Source organism: Chanodichthys erythropterus, chromosome 21, assembly GCF_024489055.1.
Source record: "Chanodichthys erythropterus isolate Z2021 chromosome 21, ASM2448905v1, whole genome shotgun sequence".
NCBI lineage: Eukaryota > Metazoa > Chordata > Actinopteri > Cypriniformes > Xenocyprididae > Chanodichthys > Chanodichthys erythropterus.
In genome coordinates, this window is record NC_090241.1 from 12,743,422 (window position 1) to 12,757,304 (window position 13,883).

Sequence of the window (13,883 nt, forward strand, 5' to 3'; positions counted from 1 at the left end):
CGGCGAGCTTGAGAGCGTTGCATCAGGCGAACTTGCGTGCGTGTTGCAACCGGCAAACTTGCGTGCGTGTTGCAACCGGCGAACTTGCGTGCGTTGCAACCGGCGAACTTGCATGCAAAGCGTCCGACAAACTTGAGTGCGAAGCGGCCACCGGGCTTGAGAGCGAAGCGGCCGGCGGGCTTGAGTGCGAAGCGGCCACCGGGCTTGAGTGCGAAGCGGCTGGTTGATGCCTTGGAATGCCAGCCGCTCGCGCTGAAATCAGCGGTGGGTCAACCACACTGGAACGTAATCCTTGCCGTTCTCTGACTGATCTAGAGACGTGACGTGGCTCTGTGCGATCAGCGGCGACGTGACATTGCTCTGGGCGATCTGCGAAGGCATGACGTTGCTCTGGGCGATCATCGGCGACGTGACATTGCTCTGGGCGATCAACGAAGGCGTGACATTGCTCTGGGTGATCAGCGGAGACGTGACTTGACTCTGGGTGATCAGTGAAGACAGGACGTGGCTCTAGGGGATCAGTGAAGACGTGATGTGATGTTGTCGTGACCGCCATTTTGTGAGTGTTCTTTGATGCGGCGGTTCCAAGTTCCAAGAACTCCACGAACGACCCTTGTGGACCATTGGTAAGTACATAGTCCTTAAGTGGTTCGTTTAATCCATAGATAAAAAAGTCAATGAGGGCATAGTCTGGCAGATCAGACAGGTGAGTGATCTCCAGGAACCTTTGAATATGAGCCTCGAGGGTACAGCTACCTTGATGTAGGCACCATGCTGGGTCCATGCTGAGACTGGAAACGCTCGTGGGAGCTGCTGGATCGTAGATGGCAAAGTCTTCTGTAATGAAGGCGGGACTCAGGCAGAGGATCCAAGTGCAGCGTTTTATTCATAACAAGAGTGGTCGTACAGGCAGGGTCAAAACAGGAACAAACAGGAACAGTGAGGAACAGGCAGAGTCGTAGTCAAGGGACAGGCAATGATCAGGACAGGCAGCAATGGGTCAATAACGAGAAACAGGCAGGAACGATAACAAGCAGGCAGACAGGGTATAAACGCTCAGAAATGACACAGTAGTAATCAAGATTTCGCGGTGAGGTGGTGTGTGTGAAAGTCCTTTATAGTCCTGGTAATGATGTGCAGTTGGGTGTGGTGATCAGTGTGGTGTGCTAGGGTGGATGTGGCAACAGGTGATAGGTGTGATGTGAACATGTGACTGACAGGGAGAATTGTGGGAAGTGTAGTCCAGGGAGTGACAGGAACAGACGGTGATCGTTACAATATGCTATGACAGTATATGGACAAAAGTATCTGGATACCCTCTTATATTAACATGTTCCCCAAAGAAACTTTGTGTTCCCTCTGAAAATATTTTGCGAGGAAATGCAAAGTTTGGATGCAGGGTGGGGTTTGCACTTACAGGTGAAGTGTGAACCATTTTAGCAGGGTCCAAGAGTTTGCTCCCTCGTGAGGTTTATTTATTTGTTTGTTTGCTTATTCATTTTTTTTTTTTTTTAAATGGTCTTTTGTGGTATCATCCACACGTTCACACAGCAGCAGTCCTGTTTTTGAAACCTTAATACAGTTGCGTTCACACACAGTTCGGTTATTTACGGGAGTGACAACCGCATTCTATAACCAAACTCACACCTGTAAATTTTCAGGAATCGCAACTGCATTCTTGGAATATTTGTGCTGTGTGAATGGAACCGCACTGGACAACTAGTTGTCTGTCACATCATACAGTGCGAGAGAGCCGTTCTACTAAGGTGTTTTGTTTGTGGTTTTGCTTTCGGTAACTTACTGCGACAGATATGAGCTGTGTGTTGTAACGATCGGCCCTATCGATCGATTTTACATTGATTAAAATTGGGGTCAGATTATACTGTTTGAGATGTTATGAGGGTTTAAAAAGATGAGACAGACAACAGAAATGAATAAATAAAGTGAATTTACAGTATTCACAAGGAACTTAAAACAACACAATAAAACTAGAATAACTAAGGCTGTTTAAAAGCATGGAGTCCATTAGCACCATACCCTAAAACAGTCCTTAAGAGTCCTAGTAGCGTGCTGAAAGTCCCAATGTGAAAGTGTCCACCGGTGTATATACAAAGTCCACGGAAGTGTTTATCCAAGTGAAGATGATGTGAAGTGCTGGAAAGGTAAGTCCATAAAACAACTCCGCAATCCAGCTTGTGGCCTTTGATTAATGACCCTGTTTGTTTGCCATGCTGCCTCCTTTATGCTGGCTTACTTCCTGAGTCCTGTCATGTGATCAGTCACATGACAGGCAGACCCAGACCCATTTAAAGACACACATTACATAAATAAGAGGAATAAAATGGAGTAAAAAAAAACATGTAAACCAATTACAACTCTATTTATTACAATGATATTATGTATAATAGAGTGGTAACACATGTATTTTATGTGACAGTGTCATCTGAAGGTGTTAGATCCAGTCACTGTTCTCCTACGGAGCAGCTCCCGTCAGTTTTGTGTTTCTTTTCCAAATTCAAATGCCGTGTCATGCACAGGATGTCGCAAAGGATGTAACATGCGTGTGCAACGGTTAAAAACTCTGGCTAGCGTGTTTACATGCTGCTGTTGGTTAATGAAGTTTTGATGGATGATCTCGCTCAATTATTCTCTTGTCATGTCAAGTGATAATACTTTTCAGTTTTATTGACATCGGCATCTTTAATATTACGTTGGTCATTGTCATTATGGTTACTAGTAAGAGAATACGGGCTTGTCACTCGTTGCACATTCATACAGGCAGTGTTCCAGACACTACTGTAAGTTGCTGTGTGAATGAGACATTTTAAGACTCAGACCTAAGTAAATGCGGTTGTCAATCCCAAAAACTGACAGTGTGAACATGGCCAAAGTTTGTTGATAACGTAACTACAATAAAATAATAGAAAATTAATAATTACTTGTTTACATAGGTTATATAATGTATTTTATAGTAATTAAGCACCTGGAACCTTATCAGTTTAACAGAATGTTCTAATTCAAATTGCCATGGGAAGTCTTTACTTAACTTTACTTAACATTTTCTAATATTGAAATTGTTTAATTCCTATTCCTTAACAGTTTATCAGGCTCTTAAAGTGCCCATATTATGGACTATACCATGGAAGTGTATTAATGCCATATGTTTTTTAAATAAAAAGCTTGTTAAACTGCATTAATTGAAAAAAAAAAAAAAATGCATTGCATTAGCCATGCTTGCATTTTAATGCATTGTATTTTTAGGGCTTGCATTTTTATGGTCTGAAATTCAATGTGGTTGTATATTTACGCTGCAAATATTTCAGTTCAAAACATTTCACATACATTTTCATTATTAAAAATTTGAAGATTCATATTCACCTTTCAGATTTCACTTCCAACATATTCAGTCTGTTTAAAAATACAACCTAAAATATTCAACGGGCAATTTTCAGCCCTTTTTATTTAACTTAAAAAAAATTTGCTTCCACAAATTCAGTGGTTCAAATTCGACAGAAAATTCAACATTGGACATCCAGGAACTGCAGGAATAGCAGTAGATTGCCGATGCATAATCTCCATCTGCTGTTAGTCGTCCTCACCAGCAGGTGCCACTATTAATGAAGGCCAGAGCAACGGCAAGCAAGTCATCATTCATACTGACTAATCTCCCAGTTCCTGCCGCTGAAAAACATCCCCACAGCATAATGGGATGGTATTGGCCAGGTGATGAGCGGTGCCTGGTTTCCTCCAGACATGACACTTGCTATTCAGGCCAAAAAGTTCAATCTTTGTTTCATCAGACCAGAGAATTTTGTTTCTCATGGTCTGAGAGTCCTCCAAGCAGGCTGTCATGTGCCTTTTACTGAGGAGTGGCTTCCGTCTGGCCACTCTACCATACGGGTCTGATTGGTGGAGTGCTGCAGAGATGGTTGTTCCTCTGGAAGGTTCTCCTCTCTCCACAGAGAAATAATGGAGCTCTGTTAGAGTGACCATTAGGTTCTTGGTCACCTCCCTGACTAAGGCCCTTCTCCCCCGATTGCTCAGTTTGGCCCGGACAACCCACTCTAGAAAGAGTCCTGGTGGCTCCAAACTTCTTCCATTTATAGATGATGGAGGCCACTGTGCTCATTGGGACCTTCAATTTTGCAGAAATTGATACAGATCTGATTGATCCCCAGATCTTAAACAATCCTGTCTTAGAGGTTTACAGACAATTCCTTGGACTTCATGGCTTGGTTTGTGTTCTGACATGTTCACTGTTCACTGTTAACTGTGGGACCTTATATAGACAGGTGTGTGCCTTACCAAATCATGTCCAATCAACTGAATTTACCACAGGTGGACTCCAATCAAGTTGTAGAAAGTCTCAAGGATGATCAGTGGAAACAGGATGCACCTGAGCTAAATTTTGAGTGTAATGGCAAAGGCTGTGAATAGTTATGTACATGTGATTTTATTTTTTGTTTTTGTTTTTTATTTTTAATAAATTTGCAAAGATTTCTAACAAACTTCTTTCATGTTGTCATTTTGGGGTATTGTTTGTAGAATTTTGAGGAAAATAATTAATTTAATCCTTTTTGGAATAAGGCTGTAACATAACAAGTTGCGAATACTTTCTGGATGCACTGTATACTGTACAATAGTGCATAGTTAACTAGTAGTTTTTACTATTTCATTAATTTCTGTATGATGCCATAAAGTGAAATTAAACAGAATTTACAACTTTTGTCGCAGTAGTTTGGAAAGGGTGCTTTTTCTATTTAAGCATGGCAATGTCCCTATATTGAAGTCCATATACTGTAGTCTGGCATGGAAAAACTTGCCTTGCATAAAGCTCAGACCTGAATCCAATTGAACAGCTTTAGAAATAATTGGAACAGTTACTGTGAGCCAGGACTTAATGCCTAACATCATTGCTTGATCTCAATGATGCTCTAATATTTGGATGGCAGCAAATCCCTGTACAACATCTAGGTAGAAAGGTTTCCAAAAGGAATGGAAGTGTGATTGTTTCCATGCTTTTAAAAATTTAAATATAGGCATCAGGGAGGTCAGACACTGATGTTGGGTGATGGGGCCTGGCTCATTGTTCCAGTTCATCTCAAAGGCACTCAATTGGATTTCAGGCCTGGGATTATGTGTAGGCCCATCATTTTTTTCCCATACTTGTTACAGTAATGTTATTTCTACATGGACCTTTACTTTGTAGACACTGTACAGGCACTTTTATTTTGTAAAAAGGCCCTCTTCAAACTGTGGCATAATACTGTATTTGGAAGCACATAATATACATTTGGCCATGTAGTGTATTTTTATGTTGAAGATAATCCATCATACACCACGACTCTTGAGGAGAAGACCTCAAAGTGCAGTTAAAAAAGCTATAAAATATTTACTCTTAGAGGAAGGCAAATATGCAAGCAATGTTTATTTTGAAGGGTTGGCCCAAAGGGAGGGACACAGAGCTTTTTTCTCTCCTTGATTATCTGTTTATGGGCTTGACCCTTCATTTTCATATAATATTTTTTCCTGAGAGTTTCAGCATATTAAAAACTGAAGCATACTATGGACTGAGAGTTCTCATTTTGTTAAAACTTCTGTTCTGACTGACACTCCATCACTTTTCATACATTTGCATACTCCCTCTTTTTTTCCACACATTTTGCATCCTTTTTTTCAAGAAAGTTGCTTTCTTTTCCTTTTTTTCCTGAATACAGTCATTCGGATGGTATTTGTGTTCTATCCACATTCACTTTCACACACAACCATGGCTAAGCTGTGCCAGGCAAGACCATGCACTTCATGTTATGGTCAGTTAAATTGGAGCTCTTTTTAATTGTAATGTTAGAAATTTGTTTTAGAATGCCATGTCTTTAAAGATATGGACCTTTACATCCTGTCAGTAGCATGTCTTGCAGCTGTGTATTTTCTTTTTAACAGATTTATTTTATTTTATTATTACATTTTATTTTTGTTGCATTGTTATTCTATATTGTGTTATTGTATCTAATGTCATGCCAGTGAAGGGCTTTGAGATGGATGGATGGATTGATTAAAAGAGAAGCATACACAAAGATATGTGGTGTCTTGAAAGTGTAGGGCGCCTTCTACCTTTCAAACTTTGGCAATTCAGGCATTCAGGTTGTCAGTGTTGATATTTGCATTTTCAGAGAGAGTTTGTTAGATGATGTAATCTGTCAGTGTCTACTTCACACACTAAAGTCCCTCTACAGATCCTCCTTTTTTTGTTTACAGTACCTGTCAAAATATTTTTGAAAAAAGTTCTTTTATGCTCACCAAGGCTGCATTTATTTAATTAAAAAAAATACAGTAAAAACAGTAATAAGGTGAAATTCAAATAATATTACAATTTAAAATAGTTTTCTATTGTAATAAATTTAAAAATGTAATGTATTCCTGTGATCAAAGCTGAATTTTCAGCATCATTACTCCAGTCTTCAGTGTCAGACAAACCTTCAGAAATTATTCTAATATGCTGATTTGTTGCTCAAGAAACATTATTATTATTATTATTATTATTATTATTATTATTATCAATGTTGAAAACAGTGTTTGCTGCGTAACATTTTTGTTGAAACATTTATGGTAAGATTAAAAAAGAGAAATTAATACTTTTATTCATTAAAGATACATTAAATTGATCAAAAGTGACAGTGTAATAATGTTACAAAAGATTTCTATTTATTGATTTTCTACTTATTTATTTCTATATAATAAATGCTTTAATAAATAATAATAATTTAATATTTGAATAAATGCAAATAAATGCTGTTTGAACAAATGGAGCCTCTGGAAATGGTAAAGCTGAATGACATCGATGGATGTTAGTTTTTGCACAGATTAAGCATGAATCTAACACCAATTTGGTTGTCTTGTGTACATCTGCTATGCAATACAAAGCATTAATTGCCGGGTCTGTCTTTGCAGTGTGTGAGAGACCATGGTAGTGATGTATAAGCAACACAAGTGTCCCTTTAGAGTCTCTGATAATTCCCTGTTTGTCTGGGTGACAGGCTTTTGAGGCCCAGTATTTTAAGTCAGCCTCTTTAGGTTGGCTCTGTAGTATTTTGACATCAATATCAGGCAGATTTGTCACGTGTGCCATCATAGCAACTTCCCCAAATTCATTTGCCTTTTTGCTTATTTTTTTATTATTTTCATGCTATAGATACATATATTTTTTTTATTGTGCCCCTTTTGTTTCATTGTATTCATAGTCACACATTTTAGTGGTACACCACATGTTTTCATTTGCCTTTCGGGTTGTGACATTTTTATATATTCAAATTCTAACCTTTCTGTGGATTTGAGTAGAGGAAATATGTGGCAGGTATTTCCATGATGTTTTATGCATTTGTGTGTGTGTGGTTCAGGTATTCCCTTTCGTTTTGGGGACAAAATGCAAAATGTCCTAACAAAGACAGCAATATCTGAAATCCTTGTCCTTTTGGGGACATTTTGGTGTAGCTTATAAGCTTGGTTCAACAAATAAATAACACCAATGCTCTGCTCTGACAGCATGACCCTGATCTGGATGAAGTCGGTTCTTCATACTGTCATACAGTTCAGAGTTTATGAGCATCACCACCTACCCTATTTTATTTACATTTCTATTTTTTAATGCTGATTTGTTCTCTTATTTTGCAGTTGTCGAAGGCAAGAACATGATTCCAATGGACCCGAATGGATTGTCTGATCCATATGTAAAGCTCAAGTTGATTCCAGACCCTAAAAATGAGACGAAACAGAAAACAAAAACAATCCGTTCTTCCCTGAATCCGGCTTGGAATGAGTCGTTTACATTGTGAGTCCCAACATTTTATTACATCCTGATATTCAGGATTAATGTGTCATTGTTGTTAGTTTTATGTGCATGAATATTGTATTATTAATTGACGTTTTACCCATTACTTTAATCTTCCATACAAGTTTACTGTAGCATCAGTTTTAATATATGGCTTTAACTGATTTAGATCATGGTTCTTTAACTGATGGCCTATGGGCCAAATCTTACAAACATTTTATATAAACCTCTGATTGACTTGGATGAAATCACTATTCCAAACACTATGAACCAAGAAGAACTGAGCAATTCACACCGTTATAAGACATGCATATGCATACCAAACATTCAAAATAACAACTATTTATATCTTCCTAGAAAATAGCATGAAATAATATCAGACATCAGCTAAAAAATAAGGTTATTAAAAGTGTAAAAAAAAAAAAAAACATAATGGAGATATAATTAGTTTTGAAGTTTTATTAAGTGTTAACAATGAAATTGAGGTTTTTATAATCAATTAACATTACTTTTGTCATTTTTTACAATATAGACAAAATTTGTCAAAAAAAAAAAAAGTATTCGGTTTAACCAAAATTCCGGTTTTACCGAATGACACTTTTGGCTATGTCGAATTATGATATTTTCAAACAATGCTAACAGACTGATATCTAGCTAGCTAGTTGGATTGCTAGCTAGCTAGAAAAAGGCCTATCAAACATTTTATATTTAGGACAAGTTTTTAAAATATTACAACATTTTCCATGTTTTATAGCAGTTGTATGAGCAAGTAAAAACATGAATTTTTCAAATAGTTAAGAGCAAGTTAGTTATTTTGTTTCATGACCATGTGGTCCTTTGAAGGTGTCTGAATGATTTTACATCCTGTCATATGATATTGACCACATGACTTGATCCAAAATGGTCCCTTTATATTGGTTATTCCGAATTACATCAATTAAATTCATTTTTTCCGGACATTTTTTCTTATAACAAAGCAACGACTTCTACACATAATTTTAATACCATTTTGCACTATGTTGATATATGATGTTATAAAATCATGCCAGAATAAAAAATTAATACATTTATTACATTTTAAGACATTTTAATCACAAATGAAATGGCTGTATTGGCCTTTGGATGGTTACACACAATGACCTTTGGACACTTCAAAATGTATAAAATACTTTATATTTAGCAAAATATAATTAATATAATTTGGATTCAATAAAAGAGATCTAGTTGTACTACCTTACATACTTTGGATGTCATATTTATTATTATTATTATTATTATTATTATTATTATTATTATTATGAACGCCCTTGGACAAAAAAATGACCCGTTGCGTCATTGACCCAAATACAAAAGTTATTAAAGATGTCACATGGCTGCTCACTGGTATAGTGGTGTGAACATTTATATAGAGTCACATCCATAGAGTAGGCCTATGTACAAATCAGTGTAAGGTCATAATTTGACAGTCTGTTCATAAATCTGAACTCAACATTTGTGACCCAATCCAGCAAAATGAGTCACAGTGACCCAAATTTCAAAACTGAGATTTTGTCATCAATGGAAAGAGGAGACCATAAGCTTTAAAATGATAGTCAAAGTCATACCTTGAATGGTTTTAAAGATATACCCATTTGAATTATGATCATCTGCCCTCTTTTTTCATTTGAAAGTTAAAGTTAAAGTTTTTTGCCCGTTTTTTGTTATCTTTTAAAATCCATTGCATTTAAATGAATAAACTATTTATTTATTTTAAGCTTAATTTGAGTAAAGACATTTGTATATATATGTATATATATATATATATATATATATATATATATATATATATATATATATATATATATATATATATATATATATATAAATGCTATTAAACCAGGCTGAAGCTCAAATTATTTTAAAGTATTTATTTGAATAAATATTTTAGAAGGCACTTTTACAAAGATTTACTAAAATCAGAAAGATTGAACAGAGGTGCTACATTTTTGCTTGAGATGAAGGGTGTGTCAGTGTGTGTCCGCATCTTTGACTCACCTCGTGCGTACACGCACATGTACACGCAGTCACAGAAAGCCTAAGGTGAGTTTAACGCTTTGGCTCTCTTTTGACAGCGACATTTCTCAAATTAATAAACAGAACTACACACAGTATACTACATTACACTATACTACAATACACAGTATTGAACTATCTTTCTGAGGAGATCTGCTAGCTTGTTTACACAGAGCGCTCAGCGCTGCTTGTCTGACAGGAGGATAGCTGGACCAATTGCATGCCGGTCAGTCGAAACGGGGCTTCCCATTGACAAATGATCAGCATTTATGTCACTGTTTGTGTACATTTCTAAGCTTTTTGATTAGTTTTATGCAACGTTTAACACCATATTTGAAGAGCAGAGATAGTGATGTTTCAGGGGATACCTGGAATATACCTGGAAATGCTCAGAAGTGACAAGAGGAGTTGAGAAAAGCAATTTTCATTTCCAGCTAATTTCGTAAAACTTTGTCAACTTTAATAGTCATTTAAATACCTTTACTCAATTATCTGGATTACGAAACTTTGGGAGATTATCACATTAAGCTAAAGGGTGTAAACTCATGTTTCTCGTTTTGAAGGAATTTATGAGCAAACCTTAAAAAACTTTATCATTGTAAATATTAACATGTTATTATTTACAACAAAAGTGATAAGATGAATAGAAATAGAAAATGTCTGGATACTATATATTGCTGAAAGAAAGCAGCTGAAAAGCCCTGCTTTAGAATATGATGAAGAGGAGTGCTAATGCAATGCTTCATCCTGTATGCGTGTGTGTTCCAGTAAGCTGAAGCCATCAGATAAGGACCGTCGGCTGTCTGTGGAGGTGTGGGACTGGGACAGAACGACCCGCAATGACTTCATGGGCTCAATGTCTTTTGGTGTATCCGAGCTCATAAAGGCCCCAGTGTGTGGATGGTAAGGATGTGTGTCTTTGGGAAGGTCTTGGAAAGGAAAATGGCTTGGTCACAAATTTTGTTAAGCAATCACTTTCTGACATTATTAGGTATGCTCTATTAGTTAAAAACCAACATTAAATCCCCAGAAAGGTGTACTTTATTATAAGCATTCTAAAGTCTGCAAAACTTCAGAAGACATATATAGTCTATTGGTCATATGGACTACTTTTATGGCCTTTAATGAAGTTTATTTATTTATTTATTTATTTGCCCTTAGAAAAATGTTCTCTAAAAATATACTTAACAGCATATACACTATGTTTTTGGAAATAGGTTTGGAACATGAGTGTGAGGAAAAAATGGCAGATTTGTTTTTTGGGTTTTTTTTGTTTGTTTTTTTACTGTGCAAGCTCTTCTTGTCTAGTGTTAGTGTTCTGAAATTATGTGATATTATTTGGTATTATTTTGCTGTGGAAAACATAAAATGATATTGCTTTTCAGACTCAGAATGAACACTAGGCAGTAAACAGAACTGTGTGTACTTGAAATGTACTTTGATGAATACCATAAATAAACAATCAACTTTTTACCATCTCTTTACCTGGGATGCAGGTACAAAATGTTAAATCAGGAGGAAGGAGAGTACTACAATGTGCCCATTCCAGATGAAGATGACGAGGATACTGAGCTCCGACAGAAGTTCGAGGTGACTCAAACAAACAAATTTCTCTTTTTTTTTTTTTGTTCTATAGGAAAACTATTTTGGACCCAAATGAAAATATAATTTTGTTTTTGTCAGGTGAAACCGAATACTGTCTGAGGCTCAACCAACAGTAGATTAGCTCTTACAAAACAACTCTTTGTTTTCTAATTGCTTGCAACTTTTGTTAACTAAAAATAAAGAATGAGAATGTAACCGTTATTTGATGGCTAGAATTAGCAGGTTGGTGAATACCAATAAATTATTAGAGTGACCCTTAGGCCTACTACTGACTGCTGAGACTAAAGACTAATGAAAGACGCAGCAAAAGTTTAGTGTGAAACACCTTATAATTTCCGGAGTAACATGATTTGAGACTCCGATCTGTTTAGCAGGTTAGCTAAAGCTGATTTGCCAGTATGTTATAGCTGTTGTTTTTATGTATCTGTCAGATATTTTGTTTCAGTGGAAACATGATTAGGAGATATTAATATTTCATCTGCTTGTTGATTTCCTGAGACATATACAAAAGATGCTTGTACACAGAAATACATTATAGCTGCCTTGGGGTGGTTTATGTCTATGTGGCCCATTAAACATTTAAAGCTAGTTGCACACTAGATGAAAAGCTCAGTGCCCACATCATTCACCATCGTCTATTAGAATCAGTTTTCTTGTAATTCTTTGTTTTGACAGATGATGGCAGTAATAGCTTTTCTTATTTTTATTTTTTTTTTAGTGTTCATAGATGATATTGAAATCCCACCAAGCATATGTGCTTGAGGAGCTAAACAAAACCCCTTGGTTGTGTTTAGAGTTTTAGTAGATTTATATAGTGTATTCTATTTTATGATATTTTAAAAATTTTATTCTGTTCTTTTGAATTTTCTGTTCATTTAATTTTGGAATTTTCTATTCATCATAAAATCTTTTGGGTGATCTGTTAACTGTCACCCCCCTTTTTCAAGCATCTGAATTTAAATGGTTGTAATTTATGAATGCTTTTGAATACAGACCTAATTTGGATACACTGCAGATTATTGCAGAAGTGAAAGCTGCTTCAAAAAATGTATGTGTATAAATGTTATAGAAGTATGTTTTCTGTAAACTAAATCTTTTTATTTTATTTTATACATAATATATATTTTAAAGAAAAAAATTGGACTCTAATATTGTTAGAAAACCAAAGCCATGTCTATTTTTGTTCAGAATTTGAAGATGATATCATACAAATTGAGCCCTTTAAATAGGTTTAAAGTACCATATCTATGTTAAAGCAAAGTCCAATTTCATAACGTTTTTCACAGGATGAATGTGTTTCAGCTTTCGAATGATAACTAATTTATGATGATTACTAAAATATTTGTTAGGAAAGAGGGCAATAAAAAGCATGTCACGTGTCCCGCTACTGGTTAATTCTAGAACTGCAATAGAATTCGATTTCTTAGAATCACACTGCACCTGATTCATTACTCACAGTCAAGCCTTTAAAACCTTTCTCAGACCACAGCCAAATCACCCTCTATAAAGCAGTCTGAAACAACAACCAACACAATCAGGACAATGAACAAAATAATATAATTCAAATGGACAGAAAACGATATACCCACACCGCCATGCTGGAGGGATGAGTGCCTAATTGGCTGAGCAAAGTCAAAGACTCAAAGGAGTCCTTACCCCTACACCAGCAACATCATAGACCGGAGCTTCTCAAGAATGGAGGCCTCGGCAGGCATTCTCTATTCAGGCCAGTGTCCAAGGAGTCTCACAGAGAGCCTAACACTCAGAGCTAACTGGCCTGTGAAGCTCTACAGAGTGGAGACCTAAAACAACAATCTCAAAAGGAGAGGTGGCCTAGGAACACCCAGTGCTTCCACACAGGTTTGAAATATACTTGCGGTCCTCTTATTACCCATGGCACAAAAATAGTCTACTACATGTGACAAACAACAAATAATGTGTGTTTTTTAAGAATATTTTTATTTATTGAAATTCATTTTAATTACATAGGCTACAATTACATTTAATTACATACTAATATAATGCATTATTTTGCATTGTAAATTATGTAAAATTACAGTGTTTAAATGGTAGAGTTCTCCTTGCTTTGTCATATAGTGTCTCTCTCAGTGAATGGGACACAGATTTTACTGATACTATATATTGAATAATATGTCTCAATTATTCTTATAGGCTTTTCTTCCTGTTGGGGAGCATCCCAGCCAGAGAAAACAATAGTTTACTATAAATGGAAATCAAATTAAATACAATTTATCGTGTAACCCAAAAAAAATAAAAAATAAATAAATAAATAAAAAATAATGCCCAGAAAAAGAAAAAAAAAATCATCTTTTTTGAAATGTCTATATTATTGCAGGCTGATGCTTTAGATTAGAGAGATAAAATATGCATTCTTACAGCC

The 13,883-nt window shown here is 36.0% G+C and overlaps 1 protein-coding gene across 1 annotated transcript in view; it reads left to right on the forward strand.

Moving 5' to 3' along the window:
* Positions 1-13,883, forward strand: part of prkcaa (protein kinase C, alpha, a) — a 183,704-nt gene that overhangs the window by 136,967 nt on the left and 32,854 nt on the right. Inside the window, exons 6-8 of the mRNA XM_067373002.1 lie at positions 7,669-7,825; positions 10,646-10,780; positions 11,374-11,467. Of these exons, the coding sequence (XP_067229103.1) occupies positions 7,669-7,825; positions 10,646-10,780; positions 11,374-11,467 (386 nt within the window). The remainder of the gene's footprint in view (positions 1-7,668; positions 7,826-10,645; positions 10,781-11,373; positions 11,468-13,883) is intronic.